The following is a 21,341-nucleotide window of genomic DNA, read 5'->3' on the forward strand; positions in this document are numbered from 1 at the left end:
AATAGTGCATTTACACTACAATATATAAAGACATTAATGCTCAATTGCACAGTGTATGTACATATGCATGCAAAAACGAAATGTTATAAGTCATCTCTTTGGTACTTTCAGGAAGTGAAGCAGTGATCAGAGCCACGCTGCGTTACGAGTGTGAACTCACTCTATATAGTAGACCTCTCCGTTCTCGGTGTAGGCCATCTCCCAGTTGTCAGGCAGAGTCCCCAGAGGGTCCTCCGGGGGAGGATGGCTCAGGTTAGAGTTGGACTGCTGAGTGCTCTCCGTGGTGGCCGATGGTGAGGGGGTTCTCCCAACGTAGGGCGGGTCACTCCGGGGGGGGGTAGGGGCGCACTGAGTGAGGAATCTCGTCTAATTCACTAGAATCTCCTAAAAGGATTCAGGGAAGCACATGGATTGGTGTTAAGATCATTTTTGGTGCAAAAAAACACTTTCAGGATCAGAAAGTAGCAGTGGGAACAACTCAATGCAACAAGAGTCGTCTTATAGAAACTAAATCTAACACATAATGTCTTTCTAAACTTTGCCCTGTGTGAGATAGTTGTTATTTCTAAAGAGCATCACACCACTAGATACAGCACAAGTTTTAGAAAGTTACGCTAACATGACAGACTGTAAGATATTTTAAAACAACATGTTTGGAAAAGAAGGAAAGAAAAAGTTAGGACAAATGTTTACCTGTCATTGTTTTCTTTCATGTTCAATGAAATCAATGAAATGACATATGTCCTATTTACCTAAGCAGTCCAAATGTATATACGAGTATCCTGTTGAAGATTTGTTAGAAAAGCTATATCTTCCCACAAGTGTTGGTCCAAGGAAATTCCAAAGCTTTCACCGCTAGTTTTTGACTGAAATCCCACTATTGTGTTACACTTCCCACAGCAATAGAGACATTAACTTCAGTTAAAGACTGCTGAGTGGGCAGTTAACACCTAAAAGCATGGCCTCTGAAGTGATATCACCTAGTTTCCCGTTATCTCAGTTTCACACTCACACTTGACTGGTTGGCACCCTCAGAGCTCGCACAATCACAGACGGTGAATAAACAACTTTAGGTCCCACCTTCTCAAAAACACATGGCAGAGACAGCTTTAGGGCTGAGTTACCCTCCTTAAAATGCCTACTGACCTACTAACACACAAGAGGAGATAATAACATATCATTCAAATTCAATGCCAACAGAGCCAAAACAGCGTTGATTTCAGCATCATGCTTTCAAACATTTTGAATCATTGAATACAATCTCTTACTCTAACATACTACACTAAGAATAAATGCATCCATGGAGGTTGCTCAGCCTTCTGGCCTCCACTTCTTGCAGCCAGAGGGCACTATTTTACACTTTTGGATGCATGGATACAGGCAGATGTAGTCAAACCCAGAGACCACTTACTCACCAATGAAAGAAGCTCTTGTATGCTGTAGCCCCTCACCACTTTAAAGCTCTCTCTTTCTCTCTCGGCCGCTCCCTCTCCACTCTCTTTGTCCTCTTTCTCCTACTTCTTCATTTTTCTGAGCTTATCCTCCTCAACAAAACACAATCCTGCCTTCCTTCCCTTCTCTCTCTCCCTTCTCTCTCTCTGTCCAATCCTTTTTCAGACCTGCCCACATGTCCCCCTCCCCAGCCACTCCCTCCTTCCTTTTAATTTCCTGCTACCTTGTCTCTACTTACATCCCCTCCCACTTTATCCGTCGCAACTATACTGTTGTTTCTTCTTCTTCCTAGCGGAGCTGCAGAGAGCAGGATCACATTCAAGTGTTATACTCCCAAATAAACAGAACACAGCATGTTCTCAGGGTGCTTCTGAAGACAGCTCTGCAAGCAGCCGCCTGTGTACTCTGACTGCAGGTCTGCTTGTTAAAAAGGAGTCCACACCGGCTACAGAAGCTTGTGAGTCATGATGTAAGTTCTGCAAAACATGGAGTACTACAGCTAGTAGAAGAAAAATGATAATAAACCCAGAATAAGTGGAAAGCAATTGATAGGTACAAGCAACATTTTTGAGAAGGTTGAAAAAATGGAGAAAGTGAATCCAGCTAGCCTGTAGTGTTTGCCAAACGTGGCACTTCATATTGGCTGTTGCCTTTGTGAGGATGCCAAATGTAATTTAGTTTGGAGAATAGCATCAGCCTTGAGGCCTGTTCCGGTTTGGTGTTTTGTATCCAAATAAATGAAAATCATACAGTAGATAATCCATTGGAGACTGACTACTATTGACACCTGGATCCAGAATGTGTTTCAAATGTTCCTTGAGTGACCGTTTGTTGTTGGACCTCAGCTCTGTACTCACTGTGTGAAACTGCTCAACAGAGAAACAACACATCTGTGCTCAACCAAGCAGCCAGAGAGAGGGAGTGTTCAGCCCAGAGCACAGACTTCAAATCAACTGTTTTTGTGAGGTTTAGCATTCACATTGCATTTCACTCCTGTGTGATCAATCTCTGTCTATCTTTTAATTAGTTTTGGTAGTGAAGGCTTGCTCTGATTATTGATTTACCTGTAAAAGATGTTCACAGTAATGAGTTGTTTAGTTTAAATTGAGGACAAATGTCCATCTCAGTCGTCCCCCTTGTTTCGTCTTACCAACTTTATAAAAGACCTAATGGTATTTATGTAAAGGGGAATTCAAGATATTCAGTATAGCACCTGTATAGAGTCTGGGAACTGAGAGAAATACATTTATAAAGAAAAAAGGGGGCTGAGATTCTGACATGAGTCCCTACCACGGGTCAAGTTTGAAAACACTGGATCCCACATTTCCCACACTGCAACTTGATGATTCATATATTGGAATCATACCCGAAGTATTCAAAATAAAAATTGAAACAACCAAGATTCCACTTTCTACTATCATGACTTTACATCATGTTGAACCACCAAGCATGGTCTCTTTATTTCACCTCTGACATTCTCAACTACACAATGTCTAAATGTAATGATTCTTGACACTCAAGCATTAGCTGGAACTGATAAGACATGCAGTCCTGTGATCATTGTCTATCCACAAACTATTCCCTCTCTTCTTCTCCCCCGTCCTCCTGCCCCGGTACGTACCTGTAAAGCTGCTGTTCATGTCCGGGAGGTCCTCGTCGTCCTCCTGCTGCTGCCGCTCTCCAGGCCCTATTCCAGCATTTTGCATGTCATTGTAGGACTTGGAGCGTCGGGGAGTGGAGTGCTCAGAGCCCGGCAGGCTACCGCTGAGCCCGTCTGGCAGTGGGGCATCACCGCCGCTACCGCTACCGCTAATCACTTTCCCACCGGGGGGCTGCACCGGTGGCTTGGGCGTCCCATAATAGTTACCTAGGCAACGAGAGAAGGACGAATGGATTAAAAAAGACGGAAAAAAAGAGGGTTTTTTGAGTCCGAGGGGTCAAAGAGTTGTGTGTGTGTGTGTGTGTGTTGGAGGGGGAGAGAGCAGGTTTGTGTGAGGAACATTTGAATATCTGAAGCAAAGCTAAATATTTTTCTTGTTTGACCTAGGTAAAGTTTGTAAAAGGTAAACTACTTTGTTTTAAAGTGGACCTATCATGCTATATTTGAATAATATAGTGTAGGACCATACCTATACAGTATAAGCCATATTTATACTTTTTTTAAAAAAGAATACCAAACAGATCATGCATTTTAGCCATGCCTCATTTCGCTCAATTTGAAAAATGTTAGCTCTGTTTTTGCAAGGGTTGATTCTGTGAGCAACAGCACCATCGAGAGGCCTGGCATATGTACTACAACGTCTCCAGCGCTTTCGAACGGCAATGCCGTGGTTGTCTCCTCCTGATTGGTGGAGTTGGCCCAATAGCCGTAGCGCCACCGTCCTGACGTCAGGACAGTGTTCAAATCTGGATCAGTTTTTATCAGATCCGTTGCAGCCCCTTTTTTAGAGAATTGGGTATGGAGGAAAATAGAGAGGGTTGTGTTTTCTGACACTTGGTGAGTTCCCTGGAACACCGGGGACACATATTCATGTATAAAAGACGTACAAAAGTGCATTTTGCATGATAGGTCCCCTTTAACTCATCACAAACTAATAATGTTTTACGCAACAACACTTCCCACATGATTTTTCCTCCCTTATAACCAATGAAAGTGGATATTTTGTGAGAGTTGATTTCTATTCGGTTACCAAGAACAGTAGTAGTTTTCCTGAAAGTTGACATTTAGTAAAGCATTTTCCAGACAGATTGTCCTTCAGTGCCTGTACCACATTTCAAACTGACAGTTTCAAAGGCGAGAGAACAAAACATGCAGAACTGTTTTTTTTACATAAACTGAGTCATTCTCATCCAAAGTTAGAACAGAGAGACCTCAGCAGACTGTACCATCTGAGAATCAGAATATAAAGACAAATATAAAGCCTTCATCTTAACAGCATTAGCATCCAAAAGATAAAGGCAGGAGAAAAAAACAACATACTCGGATGTACTGGGAAATAGACATTTTGGCATGTCATTACAGGAAAAGCACAGGGGTAATTGATAACAACAACAGCCATTTTAGCCATGAAAAAAGGTTTATAAGCACATTTTGAACAGGTTTGTAATGATAAAACCTGTTTAAATATTTAGCATGTGCCTAAAATGGTATTGGTGTAATTCTGGACCCAAAAATAAGTCATTTCTTTAATGTTGAAAACGTACATTTAGGCTTGTATATATTTATTTCATAGTTTAACGTTTATAGTCTATAAGGTAAAACAAGATCATGAACATGGTTGTTGATAATTTCAGTCACAACTTAATATAAACCAAAGTGACATTTTGTGTCACCAAAACATATATTAATCTTACAAACTAAATTAAATGAGTAATAATTTAAATATCCCCAAAGTTTTACCGGACAATACACATCCAGCCAAAGCTGCAGAAAATACCAGAATTGCGCGTCTTTTTAAAATACTTTAAAGTGACAGAAAGATAATGTGAAAGCTTCTGATTTTCTCCATATGGTCCTCAGTGGGAGTGAGTGAGCTAGCTGCCAGTCAGGAAGTCACTGGGCTTGTTTGCCTCTCTTGCCTTCAGAGGGAAATCCATTGTTATGGAACAGTGAGCAAGCAAAGTGGACACAGCAGACACTTAATTAAACATTATCTGACTGAATGGCGGGGGGACATGGTCGTGTTGTTGTTTACAGTCCTCTCAGTGATGACTTTGGTTTATCAGCAAAGTGTTGTTTGCCGAGTGTGACGCATGCTGTGTTTCCAATGTGTCATGATCACTGAACTTATTACTTTTCTTTACTTTGTTGTCTCCAGGAGGTTTTCAAAACTTCTTCACTTCCTTATCAAATTTGCTTTTGGTGTTTGTTTTTTTTAATGGAGAACCCTACCTTTCATCCCACTGTGTGATAAACTGTAGCATCGTTCTGAACAAATGCTTTATCGGTGTTAACTTGTTAGAAACAAAATCATAAGTTTGCTTTGATTTGAATGTCTAATGTTCAGAGACAGTTTACAGGGGCATCAGGAACAAACTCCTTAAATCAATTAAAATGTTTTTATTCCTGGAAAGTTCCTGGCTAGTAGAAAGGGTGAGCATTGATCTTGGAAAATATTATGAAACTAGACATCTAACACATGACAAATGTATCCACCAACACATGCAAATTATTTTAGTTCTGGCAGCTAGAAAGGAGAACTTACTTGACAAGTGTGTACATTTGTGATGTGCGTTCGATTACAGTGTCGCAAGGCAACTGCAAATCACTCATTACGACCCCAAAGACCCTAGACCTGATGTGAAAGGCTGGCTGTGTGTCTATGCTGACCCAGAACAAATCAACCAAACACTAACACTGCCAAATGCCCAGCAGATCTATATCACACCCGCCACTTCAATATTTTGTTAATATACAACTGCTATTTTCCTTACGTGAAACACAAAGTGTACCAAGATTTTGACGGCAACTCTTTCAATTTTCAAACCAACTTGTCTCGTCTACTTTAGTGTGTTCCAATATGTCTACGATTTGCTTTCAACAACCGCTCCAGATACTGTAGCAGGTAAACATGTTGCTGAAAGCTCTCTGACCTACATATACACTGAGCAGAGTGATAGCAATAGCGGTGCATACCAAACAAGCAGGAGAATTTGAACTTTTCAATTTGAGAAAAACATGTCCTTCTAAAGCATTGCCCTATGATGTAGTGTTTGTTCAGCAATGGATTTTATCCAATGTGATTGTTAAATGTCAACTCAAACAAAATCCAGTAAAAATGTGCTCTTTGACTCAAAGGGACTGACATCAAAACTTGACAGTAGCGGAGGCGGCCATGATTTGAGCACCGGCGCGAGGCAGAGGGAAGTCACTGTGCCTCCTGCTGTGCCGGCAGCTGCACCTGTCCAGCAGCCGGACACAACAGGCACACGTTCTGACAATGTAACATGGGGAGGGTGAGTTTAAACCCTGGTTGAAAGTACAGAGGGACTTGGTTATTATCTGCCATGCAAGCTGGCTTACCTGTCTAACATCATGACATTAGACACTTTAATCATGTTCACTGATTGACGCACAAAGAACAAGAGTAATAGTAGCATCATTGAACTCCTACTTGTGTTAAACACAGCGAGTGTTTAATGACGACGGTGCCAAGTCGTGAGCGTCTTGTCATTAGTCATGGCAAATAAGGTCAGTGACCAGCATAACTAAGTCATAGTTTTTGTTAACAAAGTTAGCATTGACTCCTACGTTCAGCTACTAAAAGTGTGGATTTACGTCATTGACAGATTATGTTGGTTTGAATGGAATAACGTAACAGAGTCCTAGGACATTAATCCACTGATGTTTGCTGTTGACTTTCTAGATATTGGAAACCTATAAAAACGATTAACCCCCCTACACGGTTTCATACTCTGAAGTTGCATACAATACACCCAGGCAAGTGTGTGATATATTTTAACTCACCATCATACGTTCCAATCTCCAAAAGGGTCCCACTCTTCTCCAACTCCAGGAAATCCTCTATTGAGAGGAAGTTGTAGTCCACGCCAGAAACTTCTCCGTCACGTGGGCCGCGGGTTGTACCTGAACAACAAATCAGAGACAGGGTCGGAGTTAGCCAAATAGAATGAATATCCAGCAATACGGAGGAGGGTGACAGTTGGAGCGGGCGTGTAAAAATTCACTGAAGCACGGCTTTTATCTTAGAAGTCACTCCCTTTTCCTGACACATATTTATTTCAATACATCATCGGAAAACTGGTTTAGCAGCCATTTATCCTTACACATACAACATGTCAGGGATATTGTATTTAAAATGCTATATAAATGATCCATTTTAATAGTGGTAAAACTAACGTTATTGTTTGCTATGATTTTCTTTCACACTGGGGGAAGAGTGTGAGGTATCGTAGTAGCAAGTGGGATCCTGCCATATGTGAAGGAAAAAAGGGAGTGACTGTGTGTGTGTGTGTGTGTGTGTGTGTGTGTGTGTGTGTGTGTGTGTGTGTGTGTGTGTGTGTGTGTGTGTGTGTGTGTGTGTGTGTGTGTGTGTGTGTGTGTCGTTTGGCATGTAGCCTGTGAGATCGAGCACCGTCTTAAATGACTGCTGACAGTTGGCCGGTGTTGCGTCAACGGTAAACAGCTTTTCAGCTGAGACAATAGTGAGATTACACCACTGCTAAATTAACTGACGATTGAAGTCATGATGCCTTTTTCTCTACTTCCTTTGCTCTGTTCAATCATTTAATGTTTGTCTCACCAGTGCACATTTCCACATTATTGTCTGACAAGGGCTGCACAATATATATATATATATATATGTATTTTGTTATCATACTTGCAATGTCAACTTGCACACATCGCACATACAGAGAGGGATTATTTTAGTTCTTTGAAAGGAAGTCTCACTAGGAACTGTTGATTATTTTGTCTTCATTTAAGTGTTCAAATGTTTTTTTTTTAAAATTGATTACATGTCATTTGTTAGACGCTTTTATCCATAGCGACTTACATCCATTCAGTACTGTGGACAATCCCCACAGGAGCAATTTGAGGTGAAGTGTCTTGCCCAGGGACACAACGACATGCTGACTGCAGTGGGACTCGAACTTGCTACCCCCTGATTTGAAGTCCAGCACACTACCCACTGAGCCACAGCCTCCCATTGATCTTGGAATTTGTTGTTTTTTTAATGAAAGCAACAGTATGACTAAACGAATTGTACATACATAGCTGTTTATTCATTGTTATAATGGACTATCACGATATTCAACAATGTTATAGCATATTTTCCTCATATTGTGCAGCCTTTTTGTGTCCGGCTTGAAAAATGCAATAAATGCAAGCATCAACGGCTCATGGCAAATAATCTTTCTCATCTTATTCTGACAGACATGTGTTTCCCGACATCAGAGGGCTTTCCCTTCTTTGCTACCTTCCGTTGCCTTCCCTCTCCTGATTTATCCGTCTTATCTCCCAATCACTCCGTCTCCTGTGGGTTGGTAGGCAATAAGCTGGTAAAAATAGATGTGTGGGGATAAGGGGGAGAGGCTCCTACTGCAGCCACGCTCAGTGACACCGGTAATAAATCACACATGTGTAGGTCCTTACTCTATGCAAGCAGAAAAGAACATGTAGAAACAAACACAGAAACACAGAATCTCTCACACAAAATAGTCTCCAGTTCAATGGATCAGACCAATCCTCCAACTTTTACAATCACACACTTCTTTTATGGTATCTCTGCTAAAAGCTACTGAACGTGGATAAAGAAAATGTCATTTCTTCCTGTTCACCACTAGCATTCAAACTTTACTTCCACTATTTGTGAGCAGACACTCATTCAGTGGGAGGACATTGACCTATAGTCAATCAAATCCCACCCTGAAGTCTTTCAAACAAATAGTGCGCTCATTCCCAGGCACCGAGCCTTTTACAGGACGTCAACCTTGGAGAGTCCTCAGCCGACAGTCAGTTTGCTTCCCACACAAAAGTGGCCATTGATTGGACTCCAATTAGACACTGCTGCTCTTAGAAAGCCAAACAGGAAGTGGAATTGTGACCTGTGTTTCAAAAAGCGATGGAAAAGCATTGGCTCATACCCAGGTGTGAGAAACGGTCATCGCTATAGGCCTCATTAATTCAATACCAAGCCAAAACAAAAGCTCCATTGACCGAGCTGTGAGTGAGAAATAAAAGCAGGTTGGGACTTGTGCAAAGACACTTCTGCCTACAGTTGGGATTGGAGCAACACCACTACTAAAATGCAGAGGAAGACAGAGAAGGAGTCAGACTTCCAAAGCTAAGTGTTAGCATAATCCAGCTACTGGCACACACAATGAAAAGCCTTGAAGATTTGCTGTGAGGGTGTTCGTCTAAAGCTGGCTGGCTCACGGCTTAACGGCTTCAACATCTTCACCAGCTGAGATTGGTGGGTGGGCGTTGTGTGATAAAAAAAATCGTCATTAGCAATTCAGGAGGATGATCAAGGAAACGAGAGTTGCTAGTCGTACTGTGAGCAGGGAGCTTAGAGTCACTACTGCTGCAGCAAAATACATTCACACGCCCAAAAACAAACAGCAAATGTACCACCAGCCTGTTACTGTATAAGACACAATAATAAATGCACCACGACTGTATGTTCTTTAAAAAAAATAGAGCAACAAAGGAAATAAGTAATTTCTGTGTCTTCATGCATCGTGCCACTGGGTCTCTGCTGTTGCCAGGGACAACAGAGGAAGGATAGAGAGAGCGAGAGGGATGTGGGGAAGCTATGAGGGGAAGTGTTTCCTCCAGTGATGATGCAGTCCTTTACATGGTCTCCTCTGGCTTCACAACACCCTTTTCAATTCCATGACAGAAATATGAAGCACCAGAGAGGCATGACTCGCAGGCCTGGTCCGTACGAGGAAGCATAAATGATGCATGCACGGGAAAAATGAGAGTGGGAAAAGGCTTCAAGAATGGAGAGAGTGAGAAAAACATTTAGAGTGATCAGGATTTCACGGACTGCATTAATCTTGACAGTGACAGTGGTCTAAATAAGTTAGTATTCTGATCAATCTGTTTATATAGCTTGCTTTCAGGGCTGAGCATTAAACAGGGTTCCTGCAGGTTTTGCCAACTCAAATTTAAGACATTTTAAGACCTTTTTAAGACCACTTTGAATAGAATTTAAGACCTATTTCACGGCAAGTATGAAGGAAAATTGCTATGAAAGAAGAAATATGTCCCATAATTACTTACAAAGTAAATGTATTCATGTTCAACATAAGAACAATGACTGAACATAACAGCATAACAGTACAGAACTGTGTTAGCGTGTTAGACAAAAAAGTGTGTGTGTGTGTGTTAGGGCTGTGCAATTAATCGTATTTAATCACAATTACGATTTTGGCCTGCCACAATTACGAAAACAACATAATCGAAAAAAACGATTATTTTGCTTTGCTAGGTTGTGACAGTGCACTACTAGAACATATTTGATCTAATACATTTTAGTCTAATTTATTTTTATTTATCATATTTATATATGTTTAGTAGCTTGTGGAAGTGCGCTCCAAAATATTTGTTGATCTTGTTTATTGGTATTTATTATTCTGATATTATTTATTTAAATGTATCATTTATTTTTGTATTGGTTTTTCAGTTGAATTATACGTTCAGGGTAATCAACAGTTAAAAAGATACTGTTCAAATAATTATTTGTTTTAAAGTTCAATAAATGGATGTTTTCAAAGTCAATGAATAATCGTATTTAATAATCGTGATATCAATTATTGACAAAAATAATCGTGATTATGATTTTTGCCATAATCGAGCAGCCCGTGTGTGTGTGTGTGTGTGTGTGTGTGTGTGTGTGTGTGTGTGTGTGTGTGTGTGTGTGTGTGTGTGTGAGAGAGAGAGAGAGAGAGAGAGAGAGAGAGAGAGAGTGACAAGAGCTATATTCAGAGCTCTGCTGCCTTGGCTACAATCTTTCATCGTTGCTGTTGTATGATTGGTGTTTAACTACGGTATTTAGCGTCTACAGCACCTCCGCTTTTAGGGTTGACGTAGACCCAAACGTCGCCCGTAGGTCCCCCGGTGTTGTTGCGGGAGCTGCTGCACTAGCTAACGCTGCACTAGCTAACGCTACATTAGCAAAACAAACGCAAATGTATTTTGCAAAAGGTGCAGCGGGCTTCAAACACGTTCCCTCCACTGATTTCAACCAAGCACTAAATTCGATGTTTTCCAACCAAATACGGTTGAACTTACACTTCCCCATATTTATTTGTAAGTAGATTTGAAGATACATGAGTTTCTGACTGCCGCTAGCTGAAGCTTGGTTGCTAGGTTACTAGCTGGGTGTTCTCCGATAAGGGGCCGGGGGAAACAAAGTTAGTGATGACTGGTTCCATGTTGATTTATTTCAATACAGATTGTTGGGGGGAACTGAAAGGCTCTTACCGTACTGGTTACTTTGCAGCCCGGACATTTCCCCCAAAACACATTTTAGACGCGATCGCAACACAGAAGTACCTTTCAAATCCCATCATTTTTAAGACCTTCTAAATCATATTTAAGACCTTTCTTATTTTTTTGGTCATATTTAAGACCTTTTTAAGGCCTTAAATTCAGATTATCAAATTTAAGACTTTTTAAGACCCCGCGGGAACCCTGTAAAGGCATTGCTTATTAAGCAGCGACTTCATTGTTTACTGTGAGTTTACATTAAGAGTTCAACCTTAAATCACATCTTTCTTTTGTGTTGCCATAGTAGTATATCATTTAGGCAAATCATCTACAAACTCTGTTAGACCCCATTTGCAGGTCTCCCTTGAAAAAGAGATCTATGATCTCAAGGGACAATCTGGATAAATAAAGGTTTGAAAATGTACACGCAAACGCATACGAAACGCAAACGAACCGAATACGATATCAAAAAAGTATTCCGTTCACACGAGACCACTCGGGAGCGCTGGAGACGCTGTAGTACATATGCCGGGCCTGTAAGTAGCGCTGTACTTCAGCCACAAAATACACCAAAAGCAGCGAAGAAGACCCCCCGAGCATGGTTGCCATGGTTGCCCTTCTGTTTATGCCCCGTGGTGGATTTAGCAACATGTCCACTTGTTGCTGATGGTTGTGGTAGAGGAGCTGTAGATTTTGCACTAACATCTGTAGCATGGTCAGTAGCTACTGACAGTAGCTACTGCTACTGACCATGCTACAGCAGTGAGCAGCAGAGGTGGGGAGAGGCGGGGCTATGGCTTCATCGTTATCAGGAAATGATCGTATAGGGCGTACACACAGAGCCGTTTGGCCCCCCAGAGCATTCCGTTTACAGATCTATCCACCTTGGGACCAGTTATCGTTTGCGGGGTCCGTTTCAGCGTTTCCGTTACGGCCTCGTGTGGAAGAACGGGCTATACGAAAGAGAAAAGTAGCGGATACAACAGTTTGCATTGTCGTGTAAACGGCACCTTAAACACCTTCGTTCAAAACACTCAAATGTCATTCCTGTGGTGTTTTATATAGGTTTGTGTGCCTGCAAAGGCTAAAATCCCAAAGTTCACACCAGAACTGAACTGTTTGCCTGAATGCCTCAATTGTAGTCTTTTGCACCAAACTTCATGCCACTTTAAACAGCAGGTATTTATTGTAAGGCTTAATGTTTTACTACATCATAATATATTGTGCAGGTGTTCATGTTATTTCGTCCGCCCCCTATGCGGCACAGAAACATATTCAAAGCTTAACTTTTCTGTGAATGCAGTTGAACATTTTAACCAGCCAGCCAATTAGTCTATAGCATTATTTGATTCTCTATAGATGTCTAACAGACAGTTGGGAGGCAGGGTGCAGAACTCTACTGCCGAATTAAATTAAGCATATTGTAAAGATGTCAGGACTGTAGCATACTAATCAGGCATATTTTAACACTTAAGATTTAAATCTGCAGTGAAACAGCAGCCTTTAATTAAGAGTACAGGCTAAAGGCCAGAATTATGTTGGGCTGAGCCCTCGAAACAGCAGATACAAATATCTGTTTGGGGGGAAAAGCAAGACCGAGACACAGTGATATGTAAAATATGAATTCTTATTGGGTGAGGGTTAGGTGCAAGAATGTATAGCCTGTTAAAATGTCCAAAGATAAAGTTAAACTGCTTTTTAATGGGATTTTAGTATAGTTGTCTTAACGTAAATAATAATTGTCTGTCCCCCTGCCTATATTTATGTATATTCCTTTCCTTCACATAGATGAGGGCGCAGTGCGGAGCCACCTCTCCCCTCTGGCATTCAGCAGCGGGTTGACTCCGACACTATTAACAGTCCCAGAGGGGTGACATGGCTCGTGTGTGTGTGTGAATCGCAAACATGCTTTGGCTTGTAATGGTACAAAAAGGGTTAGGAAGGAAACACCTCATGTTATAATCAACAGCTGTTCCACCCACTGTCATGCAGCACACACACTCAATGGAGAGGAGGTGCATGGCCACCAAATGGCACGGTCTGGGGCTAAACAGGGGCTGTGGGTAATCACTTAATGGACACACACACACACACACACACACACACACACACACACACACACACACACACACACACACACACACACACACACACACACACACACACACACACACACACACACACACCACACACACACACACACACACACACACACACACACACACACACACACACACACACACACACACCACACACACACACACACACACACACACACACACACACACACACACACACACACACACACACACACACACACACACACACACACACACACACACACACACACACACACACACACACACACACACACACACACACACACACACACACACACACTTTTCATTACCATAACAGCCACAGTGGGAGAATTGTCCTGTCTATGCTGTGAACCACCTATGGTGATCAGATTAGCAACCCACAATGAGATTTAGGGCTCAGCACCTCTGCACTGTATCTACAGCAACACAAGCCCTGATAACTATAAGAAGGGATACCAGTTTAGACATACCACAAAAACAGAATCAGTGTTACCACTTCTACCTTTTATAATAGTCATTGTTTTACCTTTATTCTGAATGTCACCTTTATGTTGTTCTCTTAATGTCCCTCATTGTTTGGTCAGACAGTTAGATAATCAAGTATTAATGCGCTAACATAGACACTCGGGGAGTAGGAAATGTTTTTGAATGAGTCTCCAGAAACACATTAAGTGTAAAGGCACTTTCCGACAAAGCACTTTAGAAAAACACAACGACTGCATTGTTGTGTTGCAACAGGGTAGGGCTGGGTGAAATGGGGAAAATTAAGCATTTTTAACCAAATACCTCAATATTGAAATTGGGTCAAAAAAGGTATACCAATACTGCTTTCACAAATACTTACGCAATGACATTTTTCATGAATAATAAACAGATATGTGGGTATTATGAAAATGGATAACCTGAAGATTTTCTGATATTTTCCGTAAATTACACAACACCACTATGTAGCCTTTAAAGCTAGCAAGAGACAACACCATACTACGATTTCGATCTCACATTACAATATCGATATATTGGTCGTCGCTACCTCAGACTAAGGACACCAGATAACATGAGGCGTGAAGTTCAGTTTAAAGGCTCATTAAAATGTAAGACATGGAGATGAACTCTTTTCAGGCAGCAAAAGCTGGATTTGCCCAATTTAGAAAGATCATCAACAAGCATTTTCTCCTCTGGCTCAACGCTTGCAAAGCAAAATTAGCACAATGATACAAGTATACCCTTTAAGGATGTTTGTAACATGTGGTGTTCCACAGGTGTTTTTTTCTGAACCTGACCAAGCTGCTACAACCATTTCAGGCCTAAAGACCCAACAGGAGTAGGGTCCAGAAAATGACTGCCTAACCCTAACCCATTCAAAATTAACTCCACAGTCAACATTTACAATACCGACATGCCAATCCCATTGCTATTCATGGTGTTATTGGCCCTATCAGAAGTCGTGGAAGGGGTATCTAGAGGGCATTCATAATAACTTGTCTCTTAAGGGGATTAAAACGAAATAGATGACAGTTGACTTTAACAAGGGCCATCCTGATAAAACCCCACTCCGGGGACCTTACTAAGGATTTTACCTGGATTTATTCATCCCATACTCCCTGGTTCAAGTTACAGCGGCTGATAAAGGCAAGAATCCCAAACCTAATCTCCGAGTACATTCAGAGGCACCATAAAAATGTCACTTTCTCAATATCTGGTACAGGGCCAGCCACACATCAGACCACAATATGAGCACAACAGAGAGCATACTTCAGTTCTCTGCATTCACAAAGCTTCCTGTATTTTCAAGGATTCCTCAAATCCTTCTTACAATGTATAGATTCCTCCTCCATGTAGTAGGGTCCATACTCCCCCAGTGACAACACAAAGGCAGAATAACAGCATTTTCCTCCAGGCTGCTAAGCTTCTGAACTCCCTGACCCCAGTCATCCGCTTTCCTGGCTGAAATGTCAGTAAATCAGTGAGCATTGATCTATGAATTAATGCGGGGAATTCTTACAGTTTCTGCTTTCTACAGCCCTTTTAAAAGCATTTCCCCCTTCAGTTCATCCAATCCCTGCAGCATCCAAAGGCAGCAGGACACATATGTTGAGAAAACCGAAGCCTCTGAGAATGTCCAGAGCGCAGTGCCATTTATCCACAACTGGTAGGCATGTACCGTGTTAACCTTCATTAAATGGTATGAAATGACACTATGGGGATACAGTATAACCAAACAGACCTATGCACACACCAGATTGAACAATTATAACTCAATATTCTGCTTTTTTTATAAAGAAGAATCTGGCTAACACATAGCCTCTTTTCTCTTCACAGAATAATGTCATGGAGCACATCCACAAGCATTGGCATTCAATCACTTGTGTAGCATCAGTTACGAAAGTATGTAACCATGTTCAAGAGGAGATACAGAATGCAATAATAGTGTTAAATATAATCATAAATGGTGGATGATCATACGTCTAGTCTACAGAGTTGTAGTTATTACATTACATGACATGTCACTTGTTAGACGCTTTTATCCAAAGCGACTTACATACTCAATACTGTGGGCAATCCCCACAGGAGCAATTTGGGGTGAAGTGTCTTGCCCAGGGACACAACGACATGCTGACTGCAGTGGGATTCGAACTTGTTATCCTCTGATTCGAAGATCAGCGCACTAATCCACTGAGCCACAGCCTCCCAGTTATCAGCCGTTTCAGACCCGCTGATCAATATCCAACCTCACCAAGCGTTTTCACACGTAGCGCTACTGCACATATGAAGTATAGGTACTAATGGGGACGCCATCACAGACCAGGCATCTGGACATTTATTTTTTGAAATATCAACTAAGGCTGCAAATGAATAAACTGATAAATGAGCAAAAGTGATTACATGCATTCAAAGCTCCATTCAGTGACATTATCAACACAAAAGTTAATTCAAACTAATTCCTGTGGAGTATTCAAGATCTCGAAGAAAATAAGTTCACAGCACTACAGCCCTCTTTGCAACTCATTGTTAATTGTTCTTTTTCAGTATTTAGAATATAGTCTCAGAGGCGTAACAACAACAAAAGATCAAGCAAGCAGACAACCTGTCCAGCAGAAAACCAGCATGGAGCCAAAGTAAACCAGCCATCAGTGAAACTATTTAATACCCTGAAAGCTTAATGGTGGTGTTTATATAAGACACGCATTTAAAGCTGTGGTTGAAATACATTTCTCAATGGGATGCTTAAGTTGCTCCACGAAGGTGCCATAACCACCTGGCAAACATTATATTTCGGATTATATTTCAGTGCTTTGAGTCCGCGAGTTTTTATGGCGTTTAGCGGTCATACATTGATTTATGCAACTTTAAACACACTAATTAAATGGATATATCAAAATGACTGTTAGACTGGTAACATGCAACCCTACATTAAGTTTCTCATTTTTATGAAACATTATTGCAGACTAGGGATGTCCCGGTCACCTTTTTTTGCTCCCGATCCGATTCCGATCATTTGATTTTGACAATCTGCCGATACCGATTTTTCCCGATCTTTATGCAATGCATTAAGAGAAAAAAAAGGTAACAGATAACGGCTGGTCATCCAACGCGATGAATTCAGCTATCTTGGCTGTTCTTTTTTTGGCCTTTTCACTGTTCTGGGGCAGTTTCTCTTTCCTTTTAAAAGTCTCTGAAAGTGTTGGTTGTTTCAGTGCCGTTACCTGAGTGGCCGCTGTGTACTCGTCGTGTTGTTGTTGGTGTTTGTTTCTCAGGTGGCGTATTAGATTGGTCGTGTTGAACGTAGCTCTGTTCTTTCCACCACGCGGAACCTCCGCCTTGCAAACATTGCATCTGGCTGTTACACTGCCTTCGCTTTCAATTTTATAATACTTCCAAACTCCTGACATTTTCTCTGTCCTGACTCCCGAGTCACCAGCTGAACGTAGCCTCTCGTTAGCTTACTGCTACTATTAGACACTGCGCCCACTCTGTTGCCAGATTTGAGAGAAATAAGCAACCAGGTCTATGAAAACAAGCCCAAAAGAAGCAACACTTACATGATGTTGTGTAATTTTAAACCAAAACTAAGGCCTCAGGATGACTTTAAGACGTGAACATGGTCATTTTTGTTTTGTAACATTAAATAAAAAAAAAAAAAAATGTATAAAAAAATATATATATATATCCCGATCCCCGATTTTTTTCTCCCGATTCCAATCTTTTGAAAATCACGTGATCGGCTCCGATCCCCGATCACGTGATCGGATCATCTCTATTGCAGACATATTCAAAACATTTCAAAATCTTATAGCGACCACTTTATATAGCGTACCCGTGACCTTGGTGCTGCCAATCAAAAATGCCACCCCCCAACACACAGTATCTCAGGATTGGGCTGATCAACCACAGAGAGCATCCGGTTACACCATGATGTCTTTCAAACCACGATCAATACATGACAGCAACTGGTCACAACCCTCGCTGTGACCTTGGCCTTCCCGGCTGGTCTACACCGTCACTCAGCTCACAGAGGATCAATACCCAATGTCTCCTTTCTGTCAGCTCTCCATCATCTGGGAGGTGTTTAAGGTTCATATCTAGGTTCAAGGACAACAATGGGGATTGCCATATTGAATGACGCATGCCAACATTGATCGTAAATAGCTCGTTTTTCCAGTCAGTTAGTTATCAAGTCGACTAATGATAACAAATCTATGATAATGATCTATATCTACAACTAGTTCTGCCAGAAAGCCTTCGCCTTAAATGCAAGCCGAGACATTCATTTCCTTCATTCACTGTGTATTGTAACCATGGGTCACCTCTCGAGCCAGTGCTGAACAATAGTGCGCCTCTCAGTCTAACTTAATTGGAATACATTATAGGTAAGAGTGTGTGTATGTCTTGTACGGAACAAACCACCCACATGCAAATGCAGAAATAGACCTCATGATATTAAACACCGTAAAACAATACAGACTGCTTTAGTGCACTTAATATATGGAAGATCCTCACCTCTTCAAACACAACGAATGCTCATTGGCAGAAACATCCAAGCACCTCATCTATATTTAATTGCCAGACTATTTTAAGGGAGCATCTACCCTTTTTGTGGCATGATAGACTTAGGTTGCAGACATTTGTGAGGGCAGAGGAACATAAGATTTGAACAATGATGTTTTATGAAAGACCCAAATTACTACATTATTCAATTATGCTTCCCTGAAACATCTTTGTCAATTAGATGAGAGACTGAGAGATACATCATGATCACCTCAACTGCACTAGAGTTTTCATGAGGACAGGCAGAAAAGCAAACATTTAATGAAATGTCGAGGAAGATCAACTGAGGTTAAATGACAGAGGGAAACACATGGCAATAAAATAAGTCATCTTTTTTTTAACGAGATGGCATCAAAACAAATAAAAACTGTGAAAGGAGGCTGTACAGGCATGAAGGCAGTCACAACCCTACAGAGCTTCTAAAAATAACCACGTGTGAAGAATCTGTGCATTTCCTACGCTTGCGTTCCCCCAGAGCAACAGAGCACCCTGGGCTCGCACATCCCTCAGGCCTGGCCTTGCATTTTAGTTGTGACCTACATTTAATTCCCTCCACAAGGACAACGTTAGTCTTGACTCCTTGGACGACTTTGGGTTTATAGCCGGCGGCCGGGGACTTATCTTGCTTGACATCTTCATTGGATCCAGTTTTGTGGAGTAGTTTGGAATTCTTCGCCTCTCTGAAATCTCTCCGCTTCTTTGAGTTTGAGAGGGAAGCAGACTGATGTACAACTTTCATATTGGTACTAGGTTTCCTTCTTTTTTTAGAGAATTCCAAAACAGAAACAGAGCTTTAGAGAATAAAGAGTGAACATCACGATATGCTGGTGCTACCAAATAAAATAAAGATCCATGTGAATGTAATGTGTCAAAACATTTGAAAGCGGACCTTGTTCTTCACCATCATTTAAGGGGACGATCACTGAAAGATCACTCCACCTAAAACCAAATTCTGCCAATATCCACGAGCTCTGAAAATGCAAACAACTAGATGTACCTATGGACGCCCTTTGGGGCATGTTGAATTGACAAAGGGATACATTCTCAAATGTTAAGTTGAAATAATTAAAAGTATAAGAACATGGAGAAGGAGTTGTACTGACCATACCAAAGAAATGTAGTGAAAGAAATAAATGGTTAAGGCGTCTGTCTTTCTAGGATTTATCAAGAAAATGTCTTTATTAGAGAGACCCTGGCCTTGACCATTTGTTGCATGTCACTCCCTTACTATCCTTTCCAACATTTCTTGTTTCTCTGCATGATCACTATGAGGAAAATACATAAAATGCCCCAGTCATTGTCCATTAGTAAAGAAAGACCATTATTGTGTGCAATGTTTGCACAATGCAGCTATTTCTGTGCATGAAACTAGCACATGTGTGCAGCTTCTATCTATACAGTAAAATAATTTCTGAGACGTTACAAGTAGTCTCGAAATTCCTTGTGCCATTTGAAACGACTGTAATGCAGTTTTAGTTTGTTCCTCATCATTAAAGACTATAAATGAGGTGCTCTGTGCCCTGTCGCCCAGCCGGTTGAACCTGGAATTACTTAACATAAAGTAGGGAGGTGACTCAACCAAACAAGTCTGTCAGGCTCTTGAGAAAACACACCCACTGTTCCAAATATTGTGACACTTAGAGGCTCTGTGTCTACATAAGCTAAACAGTGACAACTATAACGGTGGCGGAAAGTGTCTGATCATTTTAAACTAATTTACACTCCAAGGACAAATAATTTCACTCTGGATTCGGAAACTGTACAGTATCTCAGACACACAATAATCTAGACAGTGTTTTCCATCACAATCGGTCTTCCCATTAGAGGCAGGCCTTCAGAGTATGCCCACACTACACCAACAGATGCACAGACTTCAGTGTGACCTAGATAAATATTGTCTTCAAAAGTCAGCAGGTTCAGAGGAACGGCATGCACGGGTAGGTGAAAAAAAGACTCTTATTCAGAGCATTGTGGCTTCATTTATTGGGCAATTCATAATGCAGGATTAAAAAGAAGACAAACAAAACAAGGGGGGGAAAATATGATTTGTTTCAAAATATCCACCATGGTGAACTGATCAGCGCCACGAGTGAGAAGTAGGCCATTATAAATGTGTTTAGCAATGATTCATTATCATAATTGTTCTATTAATAGGCACAGCTATGCTTATTCCGCTTGTGTGATGCCATTGATGTCATTCAGTACAGGAGTAATTTGAAAGAGTGCATTTTAAGTAGTGCGAACAATGGCAACACTCACAATGTCCGACAGTTTTAGGGGATTTGTTTTCTACAATGGATAAGACCCATGAATCGTTGACCAACACAGAGTTCCATGCATGTGCTAGGTCAGCTGTTATCTGCAAAGCTTGATTAAAATGTTCATGAGCATGACCCAGAGCATAGCACAGGCAACTTAGGGTGCACCCCCCCCCCCCCCCGCCTGCTGCCCTCCCCTCCATCCATCCTGGCTTTTTCTCCAATTCACTCTTCTCCTTTCCATTTTTTGTTTGTTCCCTGTTTTTCTGGTCCTCTCATTTGTTCCAGTCTTTCAATTATGTAACACCAGCAAACTCTCTTTATTTCATCTCTAAGCCACTATTCATTTATTCTCTCATGCAAAGAATATTAAGGAAGTTACTACCACAGACGTCTCCACCCAGTCTCTGATCTGCAGCTCATATGTGTTTTCTCTGACCCCAGTAAGTTTGGCAGATGTTACGGCCGCTTGTGTGGCCGGGCAAAACTCTCCTGCTTTCGGGTTTGACTGGAGGACAACTGTGG

General features: G+C 41.3%; 1 protein-coding gene across 1 annotated transcript in view; it reads right to left on the reverse strand.

The window, feature by feature from the left end:
* Positions 1–21,341, reverse strand: part of magi1b (membrane associated guanylate kinase, WW and PDZ domain containing 1b) — a 138,383-nt gene that overhangs the window by 41,699 nt on the left and 75,343 nt on the right. The window contains 4 exon segments of the mRNA XM_034121619.1: positions 161–324; positions 326–384; positions 3,074–3,319; positions 6,920–7,039. Of these exon segments, the coding sequence (XP_033977510.1) occupies positions 161–324; positions 326–384; positions 3,074–3,319; positions 6,920–7,039 (589 nt within the window).

This window comes from Trematomus bernacchii, unplaced genomic scaffold, assembly GCF_902827165.1.
Source record: "Trematomus bernacchii unplaced genomic scaffold, fTreBer1.1, whole genome shotgun sequence".
In the NCBI taxonomy this organism is placed as follows: Eukaryota; Metazoa; Chordata; class Actinopteri; order Perciformes; family Nototheniidae; genus Trematomus; species Trematomus bernacchii.